The 21,521-nt window shown below is 39.5% G+C and overlaps 1 protein-coding gene across 13 annotated transcripts in view; it reads left to right on the top strand.

Moving 5' to 3' along the window:
- The window catches only part of RASAL2 (RAS protein activator like 2), a 185,506-nt gene that overhangs the window by 104,272 nt on the left and 59,713 nt on the right, over positions 1–21,521 (top strand). The window contains exon 1 of one of the 13 annotated variants that reach the window (XM_061452038.1): positions 3,428–3,740. The exons of 9 other annotated variants lie outside the window; for them this stretch is intronic. In XM_061452038.1, coding sequence (XP_061308022.1) covers positions 3,728–3,740 — 13 coding nt within the window. In that variant the 5' untranslated portion in view covers positions 3,428–3,727. Of the gene's footprint in view, positions 1–3,427; positions 3,741–5,295; positions 5,451–6,800; positions 6,911–15,722; positions 15,868–21,521 lie in introns of those variants that run through there. 3 more of the 13 variants (XM_061452035.1, XM_061452036.1, XM_061452034.1) reach the window with 3 other exon arrangements.

Raw genomic sequence — 21,521 nt, 5'->3', positions numbered from 1 at the left:
ACTTAAAGAATGGGTTTTGTTGGGTTTCAGAGAGACAGAATTTTGGAAGTTGTTTTATTCCTGCCCTGGTAAAGCATAAGGTGGTGGGTTGACTTCAGCCAGCTGCTGGCTGCCCATCCAGCTGCACTCGCCTTCCGCAATAGGATGGAGAGAAAATACAAAGGATAAACTCATGGGGGAGAGAACAACAGGTAAACCACTTACAAATCACTGTCATGGGCAAGCCAGGCTTCACCTAGGGAAAATGAATTTAATTTATTGCAAATTAAAACAAGTTTGGAAGAACAGAGCTTAAAACACCACTGTCCCCCACCCATTTTGCCAACTTCACGCCTCCATCCCTTCGACTGCCTCACACTGGGGTCTGTTGGAACTGCTGGAACTGTCGCAGGGCAGCCCAGCCCCTGTTCAGAGTGAGCCTCCAGCTGCCAGCTCCTGGCCACCAGCACCAATGATGTTTCTTAGTTTTCAGATTAATTTCCAAGTCCTTTGCATCAGACTAAGTAGTGGAAACTTAGCTGAATACAGACAGCTGGTGTTCTGGATAAATAGATCTGGAATATGCTGGATATATGGTCAGAAAGTTCATTAAAATGTTTTTATGGTACTTTCTTTCCCTGTGCAATTCAGCATTTTAAAAATCTTCTGTGAGCTTGGTGGACATATTTCGTACTTTAAGTAGTTCAGATAGATCATAGGAATATAGACTTTAAGTCAGTATTTTGGCTTTCATTGTAGATGATTTATACTAAAATAAATAGATTTAGTGTTTTTTTTCTTTAAAAAAAAAGCTCCAAATCAGTTTGGAGGGTTTTTTTTTTTGGCAGGGATGTTGGGTTTGGGGTTTGGGTTTGGGTTTGTTTCTAATGTGTTCTACCCAAGTGCTTCTGCTCTGCTAATAGGTTTTTTCAGCAGCTGCCTTTGGAGGCCAAGGCTGTAGATGCCTGGTCTGAACAGCAGCAGTGGAGCTGCTCAGGAACTAGTTAAATCATTGCATTGACATTTTTTCTTCAGATACTGGTAGGCAGCCATATGTTCTTCCAATTTAACAAGCCTTTTTTAATGAGAAGAAGATTTTTAGTAGATTAGTTAGTATATTTGTTAGTAGATTAGTTATTTGAAGGATAGTCATGTGGTAATATCAGGGTTTTTTTATAATCTTTGTTCAGTATCAAAGTCTTTTGGAAACAACTTTTATTCCTAGGCTTCGTGAACTGCATTTCAGATTCCTGAAACTGGAGGATTTCCTGAAGGAAATCCTGATGGATTTCTAGAATCCTTCAAAGTACTTGTATGGTTTGCCTTTTTTTTTATCTCCCTTCTCACTTACATATTTTTTAATATCATCCTAATGCACTGTCTCTTCCTAAGTCTTTGGCAGGTGTATTTGCTTGAAACACCTCCTTCAGCATTTCAGAAAGCTTTTTCTGAGGTCAGTACAGCAAGTTTTAGGGTTGACAAAAATAGATACCAGGACTGAACTTTCCCACATCACTAAAAATGGCTTCTTTGGAAGAGATAGACAGACTGTGGCCTTATTTCAGAGCTTCTGTTTGAACCTGATTTAAAGCCAGGATTCCTAAATGACGTGAAATGACAAAGTGAAACATGAAAACAAAAAACCAGAAATGTAATCAGACAAACTCGAAGGGGAAAATAAAAAATAAAAAAATGAGGAAGAAAAAAAAAGCTGGGATTTGCCCATAAAAGCATTCAGACTCTTTGAAGAGATCTATAGAACTTTAATGTCCCAGTCCTTAATTTTTCCATCTTTTCTGTCATGCCCTGTGGTATACATGAATTGTCTGATGTTGCTCCACCCTCCAGGGAGATGCTTTTCTGTGGTGCTGCAAATGTAGTTGGTACAGTGCTCTGGAATGAAGTGTTCTATATAATTACCATAGTATTTGGGGTTTTTTTTTGTGGAGCAGGGGCAGTGAGAGAGACAAGATTGCAATTGCTTAGAAGTTGTTGCAGCTTTTCCACAGAATCTGGCTCAGCTAAGATCATGAGACTGCCTCGCCCTTACTCTTTCCAGTTATTAGACATTTCTAAGCAGCAGGTCAAACCAATTTGTCTTCTAGAGGGACTGTTTATTTTGCTCTACTGCTGTTAATGCCAGGATTTTTGGGGGGTGTCTGTTTTTTTGAGCTGCTGTTCTGTTCCAGTGCTAATCTTGGTGCAAGATTCCTCGGCATAGTTTAGTGATTTACTTTATAGGGCGAGGGAGCAATTATAATTTTCTGTTATTTATCTTGCAGTCAGTATTGTTTAAGCACGCATTCAAGTTTCTTTCCCAAGGGCTAAGCTGTGCTTTCATGCAGACTTCTCACGTGAGCCTTGGCAGGGGGTAGGATGACCAAAGCTACTGTTTCTTCCAGGGGAAACGCTGTGAGGGTGTGGGAGGTTGTTGCTTAAGAGAATGTAGAGAAGCTCATCTGAAGTAATCCAACAAGCAAAAAGGAGGTGGGTAGCATTAGCGGAAAAAAAAAGGGCTGAATTAGAGGGAATATTGTGTTGCAAACAAGTGGCAAAATTAGTGTAAAATGGGTTTGTTACCCCCCCCACCATCAAGAACTGCAGAACGTAGGAGACAACAGGCAGCCTCTTAGCTCTTCATGAGCAATTTTAGCCCATTTAGCAACAGGCTGAACAACTTTGCATTCCTCTTGTGTGTGTGCTTGTCTGCTCTGGTCCTCGACTGGCAGGTGGGATCTGCTGGGAATCAAACCGTGGACTTTTAAACTGATCCAACTTGACACGCTATTCTCAGCAGGGGCATTATAATGTATAAGGGATGTCACGATGGCAGCAGTAACCAAACTGTAGACTTTTGCTTCTGTGCCTTAAAGAGTAGCTTTTGTCTTTTACAGCAATGCTATACCTGGAAGATCAGCTCTCAGCACATCTAAAATAAAAACAGAACAGAGCTCAGGAGAAGCCTTCTGGTATCACACTTCACCAGTTCACTTTCAAAGCCACAGATCTCGGATTGAATTTTTTTTTTTTTTTTTAAAGGGCCATGCAGGAAACAGAAGGGGGAAAAAAGTTCATTGTTTCTTTAAGAGACTCCAGGGCTTTTTTGATACTGCGTATTTCTTAAGCTTGTAGAAACATTTGAAGTGGGGAAACATCTTCAGATAAGTGCAGTTTTGTCAGACACATTCAGACACAGTTTCTTGTTCAGCTGACAAAGCCATGTTTTCATCTTGATTGGCTTCCTGTAGTCTGGACAGTGTATGCAGTAATACGAGGCTCTTAAGTTTCCCTGTAGCTGATTTTAGACTTGGAGTCAGCTGCTTGAAATCCCTGAATTTTCTCAGCATGGGATGTGTTTTTGCTTAACAGGAGTCTCCTCCTGCCCACACCCCCTTCCACCCCACCCTGAGTGCTTGCGCTGTCTCTCAGCTCCCCCACCCTCCCTTGGGACAGAGAAATGAAGTGTCTGCCCATCCCGGGTAGATTATGTCGCTGTTTGCAGGGAGGACGGCTTCCATCCCATACACTGGGAGGGAAGGCGAGCGACTGAAGGGCAGCTATTGTTCAACTTGAGCCAAGGAGCTGAATAGAGAGGCTTGAGCTTGATGGGCTCCGTCTCTGGCTCTTCTGCATTCCAAACCGTCTGAGGCAGAGAAAACAGCACGGGAGAGAAGTATGCAGAGGCTACGCTGACTTTCTGGTTGGCATGGTGGCAAGACCATGGTAGAGGTATTAGGATTACCGCAGAATGCAGTTCACAGGTGAGAGAGATCCCTCCTGACACGGTCCGTGCAAACAGGGGACTGTATTGTTGCAATATATCCAGTGAGGTGGGATTGGGTATGAAGCACATAGGTATCTTGCTGGGTATTTGAAGTGGTTACATTTAAAGCAGTTAGAAACTTTAAAGATTTATTTTTTTCTGTGTTGCATGTATGTATCAACTCTTCATTATTTCAGTTTTATACATGGGTTTTTAAAGAGATATTTACATTCAGTGTGATGAATGGAAAAGGGGATTATTGATACTTTTCTGCTGACTACTGTAGAAATTACATGTTAGTTTTCAAGCACCATGTATATGCAAAGCTGGAAAACAAATTTTTGTAATGGATTTCAAATTAAAAATCTAGTTGATTGCTGCTTAAGTCATTAGGCTTACTTTTGTCCCCGTGCCTGAAAGTCTTTACTTACCTATCATAACTCAGTACATTTTTATATGACATTGGATTTCTGCATAAGGCCAGACATCATTCTTCAAAGGCACACTGTGAGAATATTTTTCAGTGTTTACTTGTGGCTGGCATTGCATGATGTTTTCAGCGTATAATATTGACAGCCTTGCTTCCTGTCCTCCAGCAAGTGACAGTAAATCAAAGCAGTTCAGGGAATCCTACAGGTTGCTTATAAAACCAAGAGGATTTGTTTTCTTTTCAATATAAAGGGCATTGCCTTAGTAATGCTGCTTGCTTTTCTAGCAGCTTTTGTCTTAAAATGTATTGTTAAGTGATAGCAAGCTGGAAAACATTTAAATTTCATGCCTTTTGATATAGTTAAACATTTTTCAGTAGCTACAAAAGCTATGAATGTTGTCCTTGGAAACCGAATGGAATCTCCGGAGCTGAATTTTTTCTACCTTGGAAACATCCTTTAATAGGTACTGATTATGAAGTCCTTCTTAGTAATTTTCTTCCTCATCTGTAGATCACAGAGAATACTAATTTGCTAACTTGGAGAGACTGTTTTTGTTAGCCTGAACCAATGAGGTTGTTCTGCAGCTGCTTTTGAATTACATGATCAGAAAATGAAAACCTTCTGCCTTAGCTGGTTTTGAACAAACATGTTTCTTTCAAAAACAAGCAGACTTTTGGCAAACTAATCAGAAAAGCTCAAAACAACAGAATCCCGATCCTTTCCAAGTTTCATTTAGGTGATTTTGTACTGGTTACTAGGAGGTACCCTTTAGAATTTCCTGTCTCTTTTGGGGCCTTTTTCATACGATTAACATGTTAATAGGGTAGTGAATTAAAAGTACGATACAAGGGAGTTCTGGAAGGCAGATGTGAGCAGCAACTTACAATCCTGCAAATTCTTCATGTTGTGCCTAGCTTTATCTGCTACTCTGTGGGTGCTCTCACTCTTTCTCTCTCTAAAATCTGTGGGGAGGGGAAAATGATGTAATTGTGACGAATACTTGAGGTGACTTCTGTCAGAAAGATCTGTCATGGCTCTTTAAAGCTCATGGGAACAAATCAGCTTCATTTGTATATAAGCAGGAGGAAAGGGCATGCTGGTATACTGAGGCTTGACCTGCTCCTTACCATTTTCTGATATCTGGGAGTAAGTATTGCACCAGCTATGTAATACTGGAAGTTAGAGAATTCTGTGATGCAGCAAAATACAGGATATGGATGGCATTTGTAAATGGCTCGCTGGCATCAAGAGACAGATTCATTTTCCAGCCTGGAAAGGTATGTACCTTTTCAAAGCTTTAATTCTCCACAAAGGGAATACTTCATTTTATCTAGATTTCTTGGCTAACTGGTATCAGACGGCACAAATGTTTTCTAGGAGAGCTAATAATGGTGGGATTTGAAACTGGGCCAGTGGCAGAAGGGAGACCTAATGATTCCCTTCCATTTAATTTTCTACTTATATGGGTGACTGCCTCTAGTAAGGGAGAAGGAAATCTGCACAAGAAGTCAGCAAGCAAATGATGCAACTGCAGTCAATGCTTACCATTTCAATAGTATTATCTCCACATGTTAAATAGTCAATAGACTTCAACTATAAATGCCATGTATTTAATGGAAAATGGCACAAAAATTGGCATGGTAAATGTAACTTTAGAAATTGTTGCGGAGTTGTGTAATAGCTGGTTAGCTGAGCAAATGATGGCAGCTACGACTAACTATGGTGAGTCTGTATAGTTTCCTTCCATAGCTTGACCAGTGCCGCTCCTTAGGCAGTGGATCTGCTGTGTTGACACACAACACTGTACTTTTCTTCTGCTGTACCTCCAGCATGCTCAGCAGAGACTTTAGGAGGGCAGTGATGTGACATGGATGCCTGACAGAGAAGTGCTGAAGCGTTTGCTCAGAGTAGGTATCTGGGCAACCTACAGAAGTGGCACCAACCACTGGCATTCAGAGCTGCAAGCGTGGCTTAGAAAGTAGGAGATGATTAATTTTTTTATTTTTTTAAAAGCTCATTTTCCTGGTTGTTTTGATCCTTTTTGGAGCAGGCTTCAGGCAGATTTTCAGGCTCACTTGTACTCAATCTGTGAAGGCTGGGTCCTTTTTCTGGAATAGAGGCTGTAATTGTCTCCACATTTGTTTGATTCCAGGGGTAATGGTTATGGGGGGGGGGGGGGGGGGGTGTGTGCAAAAAAAAGCCAAATGTACAAAATACAGCATAATTCTAATGACAGCTTTCATGGCATTCATGCTTTTAAAGCCCAGTCCTCGTATGTCTTAGAGTAAATCTGAAATGTCAGCTATATTCTCCAGGGGAGCTCTCTCCAGAGTGTCCAAGAAGAATCTTTAAGATACTGCATCAGTCAGAAATTAAGCCCATGTCCACAAGATGGAGGACTTGGTATATCCTTGTAAAAATTCCTTACTGTACAGTCTCTTACCTTGCAGTGTTTCCTTGCTTCACCACTAGATTTGGTTCCTAATTTGAAAACAGATTAAAAAAAACACTCCATGCCTTTCTTGTACTGATCTCTAGTGTTTGGAAAGGCCCAGAGCTTTGGCATTTGCTTATTTGATGGTTACATAGAGATTAACATAGTATTCCTATAAACACAGGTGGAACAGAGTAGCAAGAGAGAGTGAGACAAATGATTCATAGGCAGGGGTAGGAAATCATATTGCTGGTCATAACTACTCGTTCTTCAGAATGCTGCTGCTTTTCTGCTGCATACCTGGTAAGTGCAAGCTGCAGGCTTTCAAGCTACTAGACACTAGAAGTTTTTGTTGGTGGTTTTCTGCCTCGCTGTCTGGTGTTAGAAGTGGAGGTTATTGTGAGTTAGGTTTGGTTTGAGTTTTTTTTCCCTCCTTTGGTCTGTGCCAGTCAAGGAGAGTTCACCTCCTACCTGATGATGTCGGCAAAGCTGCGGTTTCTTGACATATAAAGGGAGCAGTGACCTCAGGGTGGAGTAGAGCTCCCTATTGGCACAGCACCCTCAACCCTGCTTTGCAAGAATCACAGGTATTTAGCTTGTGCTGAAAGCAAGCAAGTTGAACTTGTTGTGGGAGTGCTGCATACAGCTATTACCATGTACTAAACCTTGTAGGAAGAGGGTAAATAATGCTTAAGTTCATGGAATGGTGTGGCAATTCTGTGCTATCTGACCAGAACTGTAGCTGTATGGTCAGTAGAGTATCATATATTGTTCACATTTAATTGCTTCCCAAAATACTTTGAAGCTATTTGTGTGTGCCATAGGCATTCTGATTACACCAGAATGTTGGAGACTGAATGATAAGATGTTTAGTTTTCTCTCATGTGAAACTGTTTTTCTCAAAATTGTAGTTCTCTGTCAACTATGTGATCATGTCTAGTCACACAAGGCAAAAAGACCCCAACCCACCATCCAAACCCCAGCCCTCTCTAAGTTGTTCTTTTGTTTTTTTGCTTGTTGGATGGCATCCAAATAACATTTTAAATAAGAAAAGTCATTTCTGGCTGTTTCCATTCTCTGGTCGAAAGTATATGCCCAAGGAAAAACAGTAGGTCAGAAAGTAATAGTAGAGACCAACAGGAATGATGGTATTCCAGCAAAACTGTCTTAATCAGTTATTCTCACTTGATTTTTATTTTTTTTTTTTCCTGAATTTGGGCAAAAATCAGCACTTGTGAGGACATGAGTTGTGCAAACTATGTGGTCCGCAGAGTGAGCAAGATAAATTGTTTTCCTTTTCTATCCCTGACTGCCGCATTCATGGGCAAGTGCTTTGCCGTCCCAGCAGCAACCTGGGGGCAGCTTAGTGCAAGGTGTCCCCTTTTCCTAAAACTTGCCAACTTGTTTTTTTCTTTCTGACAATTCATAGCATGTCTGTATTAAAGTGCAAATGATCAAGCAGTTGAGTCCTCCAGGACAGTAGTGACAGGTCAGATTGCCAACCCTTTGTACTGTACCTGTCTCTATCCAGTTACATGACAAGCACTGGGAAGACTTATTTAAAAGATACTGCTTCCGTGGTGTTCCAATGCAATTGCTGATAAATTCATCATATGTTAAGTGCTTCTCCTTGTATGTGTTTCTAATAGAGCTCCTTTGTAATGATTTAGAACAGATAAAATGTGAAGGACCTTTAGGATAATCTAAAAAATAACAGTGGTACTGTACCTGAGCTGCAGAGACAGGGCAGGAAGAAGCAGGTGCCTGCCAGCAGCGTGGTTTCTGGGCAGTTACGTTTTTTGCTTCTTAGTATGTGGGAGATTTGGAAGCACAACCAGCAAGGCTTCCTTGCTTGGAAAGGTTAATTTTTCTTGGACTGCTACTAGGAGATGCAGGTGTGAGGGACAGAAGGAGGAAGCTGTGCTTTTTACTCTCCCCTCCCCTTCCTCACCTTTTTTTTTTTTTTTTCCAGCAAATATTTATATTTGTTTTTTGCTGTTTTCCTTCCAGTAGCTCTATAAAAATTGTATTTTTTTTTGTGTTAACTTTTGTCCTGGTAATGCTTAAGCTATGCATATATTTGAAGTTTGCATTTCTTGGAAATTCGTGTTTAGAAAACAGTGTGATGCTGATATCACTTGAGACACTGGTGATTTCAGTCTGCACAGTATCTAAGTGCAAAAAATAACTCCCTATTCGTCTTTCATACTGCTTTAGAAGATGGAAGAGCTCTTGGACTTCTGGGCGGATCTTTAGATTTGTGAAGCAGGAGATACAGCTGGGCTTGGTGGGCAGGAATCAGACCCTGAATGTTGATCTTTTTCATGTTTTCTATCCATTCTTGAAGTTTTGGCACCTGGCAGGGCTTCTTATTTTTTTCTTTCAGTCTTAGCTTAAAGTAACGCTAACATTTCTAACAAAGATGCTAGCTGAGAAATCCTTTTTAAAATTGAAGTACTCGAGGCTCAATTCATTTCAAGCTGCCACTTCAATTTTTGTGCTTGGCAAATCTGGGAAAGTGTGGGGCTTGTTTAGTTTTTACAGCTCTTGTGTTTACAGGACATTTCGAGTCTGCTGTTTGTTTTGAACACCCAATGTTTTTGGTCAGAGCAAAAGAATATAGAAGCTATTCTTCATGAACACATTCTTGGGAAAAAAGTAATCATGTGAATACTAGCATCAGAAATTAAGTAGGCTTTACACACTGCTCGTTAAATATATAGCTGGATGTATTCATACTTTAATACAAGATGTCTGTTTACATGAGGCATATGCTTCACAGTTTGGAAAGGCACTCCAGAGTGGATGACTCTGTAAATAACATCTTGGCCGTAATTTGGAATTAAATTAGCTTAATGTTTTTAGAGTAGTCATTAATAGATACTTACAAACTACCATACTGCTAGAAGCGTAACTTAGACAAATCCCTTGGCTATGCTGAGTTAACCTCAAGTTGGTTTGAGTACAAAAAATGTAATTAGGTTGGTGTGGAAGTGGGGAAAAACCCATGGTTGCTTCATCAGTGAAATCCAGCAGTTCTCCCCTGCAGAAATACTTGTGTCAGAGTTCTTGGTACTTCTGGTTAGGTCACTGTTTTATAATGTAGGCAAAGTGTTTTTCCATGGGAAAGTGGACAACAACAACAGGATGGTTTGACCTGTAGTAGTAAAACTTTCCTATTCCTAGTTCCTCTGATTTTTGGAACTGGCTTACTTAGGCTTAACATGGCCAAGAACCAAAAATCACAGTAATTTGCCAGGTTTTCAATTGCATTAATCCTCTTAAAAATCTTTCAAGACTGCATCTTTCTTGCATAGGAGGAGCATGATGATTCCTTCTCCTGTATTTACCTCCTTGGCCTCCAAATAGAGCCAAATTTCTTTCCTTGCACAATGCTGGACATTGTCTGTGGTGTGGGTGCAGGTACATGTCTCACTCTGTTGATCTTCAACTAATGATTTGACTCTCCTCAGGTATCTCTTTAATAATACATCCTGGAGGAAAAAAAGTACAGGGGTGTTTAGTCTTAAACTCAACAAAACTCAGTTTTGTGGGCAGGTACAGTCAGCAGCATAAAGGATTCACCTCCAGCCCATACAACGTTACAATCTCACATCAGTTTTGCCAGGAAAACACAATATTGGGATCTAAAGAGAGAACTGGGGCAGATGTTCTTCTAAAAAAAAGGCTACCTTGTTTATGCTGTGTTAGAATGATAAGGAAGAAAATATTATGGAAAAGAAAATGAATACATTTGATTAAAGTACTTTAAAATTCATCTCCTTAGCAAGTATCTTCATAAGCTTCAACAGCTTTTTTTCCTTTAACCTGAAAAGCATGTCTATAATTATAAAATATTGTGTATACTCAAAATAGTTCAGATGCACCAAGGAAACTCAGTGTAATGGGAGGTCTCATAAGACACAGCTTGCTATTATGGAAAAGATTTTGAAGCATTGATTAGATTCATATAGGCAGTTAAATGTATCCTTATATTGCAATGGAAGTAGAAGCCAACTTCTGTGCTGCTAAGTGTCATTCTTTGTGTCCAAGTAAACTGACAGAATTTTGTCTGAGAGGCCTATGACTAGTCTTATTTATTTAGCTATTTTTGAAGTGTTTGTGGGTAGGGGCTTGCTGCTTGTTTTCCATAAAGGTGAAGTACAATTAGTCAGCCAGGAGGCCAGATGATTTTGCTAGGGAGGCTCAGTGGGCATGGAAGAGCTTTATAACGCTAGTCATAGCGTTATAAACTTTGGGTTTAGTTTAAATTTTCATTTCAGTTGCTATCCTGTTTGTCTCCAGTGCCTTGTCAAGACTAAGTGTGGAAATAGCTTCCTGACATTATTTAAAATGTCACTTGTACAACGGAGCTCTTGCCTGTATTATTATATACTAGAGAACTTCAAGGTTTGTTTTTCTCACCTTCATTTTGAGCCTTTCTGTCCCTGTTTATCTTCACAGCCTGTCAGCAGGCACAGCTTTTGCTGCCCCTTGATTCCTCACTGCTACAGCAGTTATTATTTAGGAAATTCTTTGCTCTGCCTCCCTCCTGAGTAACCACTAGGTTAACGTCTCTGATCTCAGCTGGGTTTGGGAGGCTAGTGCTGTTCACTTTTGAAAGTAAAGGGAACTATTATCCTGGTAAAAGTATAGCATCAGTGCTGTGGCATGTAGAGGTTATCATTTTCAGCTGGATGAGAGCTGTTGAGAGTGAGTGCTAAAGATCACTGAACATGCTAAAATAACTTCATTAAGCAATCTGAACGGGTAAAATACTAGACGATAATGTGTATGTGTAGGCTGGTACTTCATCAGCATGGTTTCACTTTGCACAACAGAATGGACAGGCTTAGAGAGAGACCTGAGTGTCCATCAGTATTTTTTTTTCTGATAAAAAGGGCTTTCTGTGTACTTTGCTGTGCTTCAGCAGGGCTATCTACATCTTGTGTCTGATGTAAATCTGCTATTGACTTACACTGCAACAGAATGATTCTGTTGTGCTGCTCATAGCTTATTTGGAGTATTGGGTCATGGTATTGCACACTGGTTTTGCTTAAGTAGCTGAAACCAAAAAGTTATCCATGTCACATAATAACTGTGCATCCTTCCACTATGATTCCATAACACACAATGAGTTACTCGGCCTTGTCCACCTGGATGCTTTTGAACTAGATTATAGTGTGGTTAGAAGGGTGTTATATATCCTGCTTCTCAAAGCAAAACTACTTGCATTATAGATAGGGATTTAAAATTATTTATGCAGGAAACAGCCTTTTGCATGTAGAATTAACATTTTTAGATATCTGGGAAACATTTTAAAGCTAGCTTGCTTGTTCTGTGTTGTGGCACTGAATAGATTGGACAGTTATTACTGCTTCGCATTTTTATGGGGCAAAATTACTCAGATATTTTTTTGTATTTCCTAACAGACAGGTATAGATGATGGTAGTTTTGTCTGGTACATATGACATTGATCTGGAGTTGGAGAAGCAGAGGTTTATTGTTTCTTGTGATTAACTAGTGCTGCAACCTGATCAAGCTATTGTAATATTTCTGCCTGCTTGCTTCTTGTGAAAAAGTTTGCCCTCTCCCTACTCACTGTTTTATGCCCCTGTTTTGAAGGGAGCATGTAATTTTTCAAGTGCTCAAATATCTTGTCTTTATTCACTCCTAAATTAACTGCAGAACATTTTAATAAGAATAACTTGGGTATATAATATCTAATGTGTATTGCTGTGAAGACAGCATCTACTGACTATAGCAATATCAATCAATCAGTCTGTGAGTTTGTCCCTAATGCAAGATGCATTTTTCCTCTTCTTATAAGTGCCTCATGCAGAGAACATTAATACATTATGATTTATAATACTACTGCAATTTTGTGCTTACAAAGCATCCACTTCAGAAGGCATCTGTGCTCTATTATTTGCATATATTATGAATTATCATTTACTAAAATTGCTGTAGAAAAATCTGAGCGCTCATGCTTCTGTGTAGTTTCACTTATCAAGAATGCTAATTTTTAAATCCACAGGATAGCAAAGCTGCCGAGCTTCACACGTTTCAAAATCAGAACTGTAGGAGGGTGACGTTTCTGACAACTGCAGAAAAGAGCAGAAGCTCATTTGCTGATAATGCAAAGAATTACTAGTTGGGGATGTATACAAGTTTTAAATTACTCGTTTATGTAAGAGGTTCCAAAACATAATGGCTTGGTTTAATTTTCAGACTTGTGGACTCCTCTGCTTTTGGAACTCAGGGGTGAGGAACACGAACCCAAACACTTTGAAGGTGTTTTCTCATGTCTTCACCTGATATTTTGTATGGCTACCGCTGCTAATTTTGGAATACAGCAGTCTCTTCAGACTGAGATTAGCTGCTTCTTACTCCTGTTTTTTTGTTTTGTTTTGTTGTTTTTTTGATTCATTGGGGGGGGGGGGGGGGTTGTTATTTGTTTGGGTTGGGGTTTGGGGGGGTGCAGGGGAGTTGGGTTGTTTTGTTTGTTTGTTTTGGATTTGGTCTTGTTTTGTTTTTTTTTTTTAAATTACTACTTTGCTGATCTCTCCCGCCTTTCTATACGTTCACATTTTGCATACTTCCACTCTGGGTGACAGAGAAATTTGTATCTGTATTTGCATTGGTTCAACATTCCACTTTAGGTAGGTCTCACAGCACGAAAATAAGTCATGTTTTGAATATTCCTCTCGTGCTCATTTGCAGCTTATCTCAAAAACTGGCCGTCCTGGAAAACTTGGACAAGACTTTTTGAAAGTTTTTTGTAAGCTCTAGAGCACAAGACCTGCTTTAAAATGGGGAAAGACAAATCTAAGAAGTTATTCATGGTGTTTCTTCTGCGGGTGGCAGACTTTGGTGGGAGACCAGCACTACATCCCTGCTGCAGTTATGCAGCAAGTTTAGTCTCTGGTTCTCTTGCACAGCACAAGGTTTAAAAAATAAAGTCTAATGCTACAGAGGAATTTCAAGATACTTTTGAAGTGATTGTTTGAAACTTGGTATTCAAAGGTTGTAAACAGGGAAGACCTTTCTGATACCAGAGCTTGATAATAGAGAGTATCAAAGCACGCAAATGTCAACGAGTGCCCAGTGGCTGTGAGATTCATCCTTGGAACTAAGGAGCAAATCACTAAGCACAAGTGGAGTTAACCATTGGAACAGCTTAACAAGGGAACAAATGGGCTCTTCATGTTTGTTTATAATTGGATGTCCTTTTTTTCTGGAAGACATGTCATTGTTCAACTAGAAATAATGCAATGAATGGAGGAGTATCATTGGGTGATGTTCTAAAGGTGTTTCAAGTCAGGTTAGATGATTGTAATAATTATTTCTACTTTTAATATGATGGATTGGGTGTTTGTAAATGTCAATGGTTCTTCTTCATCTCCTGGATTTCTAATGGGGGTGTGTTGCAAAAGCTCATATTGTCAACAAATCCAGTATTTTTCACATAGACAGAAATATATCCGATGTCTTTCTGTCACTGGATTTTATATTATGTAGGAAATGTTTCTGAGTTGTTTGAGGGTTTTTTTATCACTCTGTTTATACTGGGGGTACAGGCATGTGCTTTTTCAGTGTGAATAGGACTGCTCTGCTAAGTCTTCCATGCTGCCATGGTACATCCCTCCTGAACTGTCTGTCCTGTGTTCCCTCATTAATTGTGAATACTGTGTAGCATCTGCCCTGCTTGGCAGGTGTTTTATGAAAATATCTGTCCTGCACAAACAACACTTGCTACAGTTTGTCTTAGTAATTGGAATTTTCTTCCCTGCAGGGACTTGATAGCCTCTTTTTTTAATTCGTTTGTGGGTTGCTATCTAATTCTTTGCTTTGTTGATCTAACAATTTTACTGTTGCTCTTTTGGCTTGGGGTTTAGTCAGTGGTCAGCAAGTGTCCTTGTTTGTAATAGGAATTGGCAACGGTATCAATTATTTAAAATAAAGACAGGTTCAGAAAATGGTGAACAAAAGGTGGCTGTCTCTTTAAAGAGTGTAGTTTGATCAGAGCATCAGCCCCATTCCCTGAGGACAAAGGCAATTTTGATTTGTGGGGCCCAGGAGTTCCTCACTTACCAGGATTCATCTCTGTTTGTGCATGTGTAAACCTGTAAAATGCTCTTTTGTGTAGAATAAATCATATGCTATAAATCCTGTGCAATTAAATGTGCCCCTTCATAAAGTCACAATGACAAGTCTTCATTGCAGAGCTGCGCAGAGCAAGCTTGCTGTCTAGACAGCAGAATTATTTCCCATTAATCTTTTTTTTTTTTTTTAATAAATAACCCACCGTTAGTGTTGATGACTTCTTTGAACCCCTAAGAATGCTGCCCTCCCCTTGCCTCTCTCTTTTGCCCTGTTGCAGTCGAGGCTGAAGCCCAGCGGGGCTGTGACTGCTGCTTCGTGCTGATGAAGAGGAGCAGTTCCCCTCTCTCTAATGCTGCTGTTGGCAGAAGCAGATTCCATTATTGCCGATCAATGCTGCCGCCATGCAGGAGGAGGGGAGAGGGAGGGGTGGGAGCTTCCTATTCACAGATTGATCAACCTGCCATTGCATGAACAAATTCAGTGTAAGAAAGGCTGGGGTGCTGTTATAATAGCTGGAGCAGGAAGGGGCTTGTAAACAGGGGAATGCAGGCTCTTCAGTAGTGGGAAGGTTATTTAAATTGCCTCTAAGCTTGCTGGTTTTTCTTTTAGCATAAAGCGTAATACCTGAGCCTTCAAACAAAGCCAACAATATAAGGTATAATAGGAATATATTACACTTAGCTGATGAGCTATTGTACTGACTTATTTAAGCCTCTTCAGCACCGAGATCTATTTCTCCTTTTTATTTAAACTGATTCTATTATAACCTGCTACCTCTTGGATTTTAAAACCTCTCTTTCCCCTGCTCCCTTTTTCTGCCTTCTTTCTGTTGCTGCTTGGACTGAAACCTGACACAAAGGGACAACAAGTACAGATCCCACTTACTGTTCCACTTACTTTGTCAGTATGGGCTCTCAGATGTAGGGTTTAGAGGCAGGATCACGTTTTCATGTTGTCAGTGTAGGCAACAACTGGAGTACTGGAATCCCAAGACCATCAGCTCCTCCCCACCCTTCCCACCCTGCTTCGTTCACTTATTGTATTCTGTATGGAAAAGTTTTCTGGCTGGAGAATGAGTCTTCTTTCTCCTGGTGATGCGGCCGAATGGCTGGATAGCAGCACAGAAGATGAGAAAAGCCTTCTCTCATTTCTCGGTACGGTAGGGTACTAACTGTATTTTTAACTTTTTTACATTTTACTTGGTAAGCCTTTACTACTTTCAGTGGGGTTTAATTTCTTCAGTCCTTCAGTTACCTGATGTTATTTCTTTGTAAAAGCTTTTAAGTGGTATGCAGTTGTTAATTAAACTTGGTTACAATCTCTTTGAAATAGCTGCAAACACATGGGCAAAGGTCAAGTTATAAATGGGCACGTGCCATGCAGAAAATCCTTCCTGGATTAAGCAATGTTACTGGTCTGTTTTTCTTCTCTGTGCCATTTGATGAGCTGATTGCTGTGTTCATTCTACTTCCAGTCATTTCTGTCAGCTTGTCTACAACTTAACTTCCCAACTATGTGATGGTGGTAATGAATCAGAGGAGACTGATCAAAGTTTTTTTCTTGAGAGAAATGTTTAGATGCATTTAGATTAAAAATTTCAGCCAACGGATGAAAGGGATTCTAGGCTACTTCTCTAGCCGAGAAATGAAGTCTAGGAAGCACAAATAATCCTGTAGTCTGTATCTGGATACTTAACACATTAGTTTAACAGCATTCAGTTAGTAAATTGAAACTACTCTTTTATTAGAAGTCCAGTATAAATACCTCTAAGGAGTTGAAAATATTTTAAAAAGAATTCACACACAGAAGCTGGCTATTGTTTCTTCTTTCCCTTTGAGCTGTTGCTATGTCAAACTGTTGGCGTTTTGTTTTGTTTTTCTTTTAATCCCATCTCCACAAATCATTCAGTCTCTCGCTTTAATAGTTTCTGTTGTTCTCAGGATAGTCTGTTGCCTTTCTATTTTGATGATTTCTGGGTACTGAATTGCTCAGATGGGCTGCTTGGTATGTGTGCCCCTTGTCCTTTCATGGGCTATTTAAAACGTTTGTATAATATGTGCTGTAATATCTTCCTTTCCCCTGCCCCCAAGATACCATAGTCACCACTATGGATCACTAGTCAAGAGGGTGACAGCCAATTCAAATATTATTTTTCCCCAGTTTTGTTGTCCTCCATCCAGACCACAGGCAGGTACATGGTATGGCTGTGCTCTTTCCAGTAGATGGAGTTTACACTCTTCTCTCTTCTTGCAAGAAGTTCCATTACTTAGTGGGTCTAGAAAAGTACAGAATGGTTGAGGAAAATAAGGGACTCCCACGGAGTCTATTTCAATTTGATAATACTTCATGTGCTGTGGCCTTCTTTGGGAGCATTACACCAGATGTAAACAGGGACAAGAGTACACATGGGCTGGGTGCCGGTGCTGCTCTTCAAGGCACTGCCGTTTTTCCCCCCTTACACATATGCCTCCATTCACGTTTTGCTACAAACCAAGAGATCCTCAAAGTGTCTCCTAAGTCTCACCCCACAACTCTTTTATATCTTTTATCTTAAAGAGATACCAGTTCCCATATAGTGTCTTAATGCCGAGGCCATATTTAAGGTTCAGTGAACTCCCTTGGATGTCTACAGTGCATTGGGACTTTTTGTGTCCCTATAAGAATAATAATTATTGCTCAGGGGCAAAATCCTGCTATAGTAAGAGGTACTGAAACTTAAGAGCAGCCTTCTGTCCCCATTGAGAAGAATAGGGAAGAGGTGTTGAGCTTTGATGCATACAAGAGCCAGTCACTTGTGAGAATATCCCAACAACCAGAGCAAAGGATCACATTTTAGAGAATGCCTTGATTTACAGCCCTTTCACAGAGAGTAGAAAGATTGGTTTTGAAAGCTGTGGCTCAAGGCTGTTGTTTAATAATGAGGATAATAAATACTGATGCTATACTAATGTGTGTCTAGGTCATAAACCTCTAAACAAATTACAAGTTACCATGCATCAGCTGATCTGTGTTAATTGTCTGTGTGCAATCTCTCTGCAGCAAACACAAGGTAATTTGAATTAGCAGGGGCAGTCCAAGATCATTAGGGACTAACAAGGACATCAACATCTCCAGGTTATGTGCAGTAGCTCCCTGTGCCTGCTTTTCTGTTGGCACAGTTGTCCAGGCAATTTGTGTTGCTCTGTGCAGAGTCAACCATTAAAGGAGGCTTTAGAGGCTCATGCCTCTAAAGTTTGAAAAGAGACAATTATTCCAAATTTTATATGGCCACGCGTATGATACAGAGGATATGCTGAACAGCTTATGGACGTGTATCTGTTTGATTTCTGACTCATGTTTGCAGAGCTGGAGGGTTCATTCCTCTGCCTCAAATAACAGCTGATGTTGTACTCACTAAAGGCCACATACAGTTTCCTCAGAACATTCTGCAGAAAGAAATTGTGAAAGTCAGTACTTGAAAGCCAAAAATTGTTATCTCCTGTGATATTCTTGCCCTTTCTTCCAGCCTTCTCTATGTATTCATGTGCTTTGCATGTTAGGTCTTGTCTTCCAGACTGTAAAGTCCTTTAGGAATCAATGACTTGGAGGCCTTTTAAGTGATTTAAACTGTCATTTAGGTTCCTTGCTATGCACCTTCTGAACTGGGCACAAATTCAAATCACACCTTTTTTTATATGCCAGCACAATGCAAGTGTCTAATACCAACCAAATTACCTGTCTGCAAATTAAAAATCTTTGATATTTACCTGGATCATCTTGCAAGAATTGTCTGATCGACCCAATCCCTAGTAAAGCACAGTATCTTCTTTCAAAATCCCTGCTAATGGACTGGGAGAGGTTTTGATCATAATTGGTATCTAGTGGTTGTTTGATGATGGAGTTCTATAGCCAGTGAGCTGTGCAGAGTTTCCTTTTTATTTCCCCTTCCAGGCTTGGTAGCTTTTGTGTACTTCAGTATACTGTGACTTGGTTGCATTCTCTCTGATATATCTTCTTGTGGCTTTTTTTCCCTGTCTACTTGTCTTGATAAATATGGAAAAGCTATCACTGCAAACTTCAGTTTTCTCCTTTAAGTTATACCTTGTAGAATTTCAATAATGTATTTTAGTCAGAACATGAACTTGGATTTCAGGACTTTTACCCTAAGCTTGTTACATAGGCATTTAATTAATTTTTTTTAACAGTCTGTGAATTGGGCCCAACTGTGAATTCTCCCCAAGTGAGCAAAATGAGAGAGAATGCTTACTCCAAGATAAAACACTAAAGTTTTTATTTATTTTTATATGAGGCTTCCTATTTCATTAGGTAATACTCAACTGAAAGATGCTGTTCAGATGCTTCTTCCTCCTTATGCATTTTCTAACACTTGCTATCTTTCTGCTTTTTATTACCATCTCTAGTTTTGTCAGCTGGTACGTATTTTCAGCAGGGTACAATAAACCTTAAGTAATTACTGACTGCACCCAATGAGATCTCTCTCTCGTTAGTGCTGTCACATGAGTACTCTGAAGTAAAGCTAAAGAAACAATGACAGAAAAGTAGTCTTCCTTCTTAACAGAGTTGTGAATGCCACAATGTTAACAAACATATAAGCTGTGGATATATCATAAACTGCCTTGGAGTGTGTTGAATTTTTGTACTTGTTGAAATTCTTACTTATATTGAAAGACTTTAAAAGTAAATTGGATACTACTTTTTTAATGAGCTCACACAGTAGTTTATTTAGAATGAAAGGACTTGAATTAGCCTGTCTGAATTTTCCCACTTTGATTCATGCATAGTTCACTTTTTGTAATGACATATATGTGTTAGGTTTTGGGGGTTTTGTTTCTGGGTTGGTTTTGTCTTTTTAATATGTGCATGTAAGAGGAGATGAAACCATCAGGGTCAAACAAGCACTTTCATCAGCAACTCACAATGAAAATAGTCAATAAAAATGTAGCAAAGTAGAAAGGCAGTATCTCTGTTTTGGCTTGTTTTCCTGCTCTAGAAGCTAAGAGTTTTAGTGTACTGTCTTTGTAAAGTAAGAACAAGCTCTGTAGTTCCGGTTATCCATGAAACAAATATTGAATCTCTGCTTGTCTCTCTAGTAAACCACTCAACTGGTGGTTACATCTGTGAATAACATCTTCATAAACTAGCTGCCAACAGCAAACCCATAAGTGCTCCAACTCTTCCAGCCTTAAATTCCAGCCCATTATTTCTTTTAAGTATGTTTGTAAAAGAAATACTGAGTCACATAAAGTCAAGTGCTAAAGTTTTTTATTCTGTATTTATTTTGTAGTTAATCCATAAGATTAATTGGCTTTCTGACAGAGTAGAAAATAGTGCTGAAGGAGGCCTTGAAGTCCTTGAGTCCTTTCTAGTCTGTTGCCACATCCCCAGCAGGGTCTCTTCTGTTTGTCGTCTTTGAGAGAAGCACTTGTCTTTCCCATTCTTACGAATCTTCAGTAATGAAGGGGGTATTTTTCCAAATCTTTCGCCTTTTATTTTCACCCCCTAGGATTCAGTTATTTATCTGGGGATAATTGATTTAATATAAATTTATTTTAAAAATAAAGAATTACCTGGAGGCCCATAAAGGGTATCTTATTTAATTTGCATGTCTTATTTTCTTAATGTACTTGTTCCCTCCTGTCACCCCTGAAGGGTTTATCACACTTTAATAATGTCTTGTTTCAAGTTAAAGCTGTAAACTCTTTGGGGCAGAAATGGTGCCTGTTCAGTACTCAGTCTAGTCTTGCTGCATTCTGGTAAGAGGCCTCTAGGCATTATGACATTCGAAATATATACTAACCTGTCCAGGCAGATGGATTTGTAAAATGGCATAGATAAAAGGCAAATATTTAGATTATTTGTCCACTGTGATAACTATTGCTGCATGAGTGTTACCAGGTTTAAAACAACAACAAATTTTGCATAAAAAAGGGGCATGGTATGTGTAGCTTATTGATCCTTCCTTCAGACAAGAGGCAATTGCAGGACTGCTTGATTGTTCAGCTAATGCTCTGACCAGCAGCAATTACCATTCTCTCCTGGGGAGTGCCTAGGTACCTATATAAAGAGGCTGAAAATATTTGGGTGGGGCTTTGTTGTGTTTCAGCTGGTGACATTTTAATGCAAGTGCACCTGAGAGGCAGTATTTGGGTTCTGGAGAGGTAGTTGGTAGTATTGAACTGGTTTTATATTTTCCCAAAGCCTGTAATTAATCTAGACTTGAGAGGCAGAATGAATTGATTCTTTTCATGAATCATATTCTCTGCCCCCTGTACTTGTAGACCAACGTACCATCATATCAGGATGTGTGCAGAGAAGACAAAAGGAAGTCTCAATGCCTGAATCTTAATACATCTTTTATTTTCTTAACAAGTAGATAATATACACCAGCAGTCTGCCACTTTCCTAGTAAAGACAACACAAAGAGATCAAATAAAGATATTTGGAGAATTAATTTGGGATTTTTTCTTTTTTTTTTTCCCTCAACAAAATCTATGTCTTGGAAAAGAAATATTAACTGGGGTTTTGTCAATAGTACTATTACTATTATTTTTTTTCCAGTGGATGGTAGATGTGGCTTTTCAGAGATCTTTCTTGCATGTCAGAGCCAATAATCAGTCAGTGCTAAGTCATGTGTTACTATGAACTGCTAAAAGTTACAACTGATAAAATTGAGACTTTGATTATTGATTCTGACTTTTGATTGGTTGATTATAATGAGCTGCTAACAGTCACAATTTGGTATTACAAAACATGACCAGGCTGAGAACTTTATCATAGAAATGTAGGACCTGTCAGCCTGGAGCAGATA

This window comes from Pezoporus flaviventris, unplaced genomic scaffold, assembly GCF_033815535.1.
Source record: "Pezoporus flaviventris isolate CSIRO_AGI_PZ_B2104156 unplaced genomic scaffold, CSIRO_AGI_Pfla_v1 ptg000013l, whole genome shotgun sequence".
Lineage (NCBI taxonomy): Eukaryota > Metazoa > Chordata > Aves > Psittaciformes > Psittacidae > Pezoporus > Pezoporus flaviventris.
This window is presented reverse-complemented; position numbering and strand designations above follow the sequence as displayed.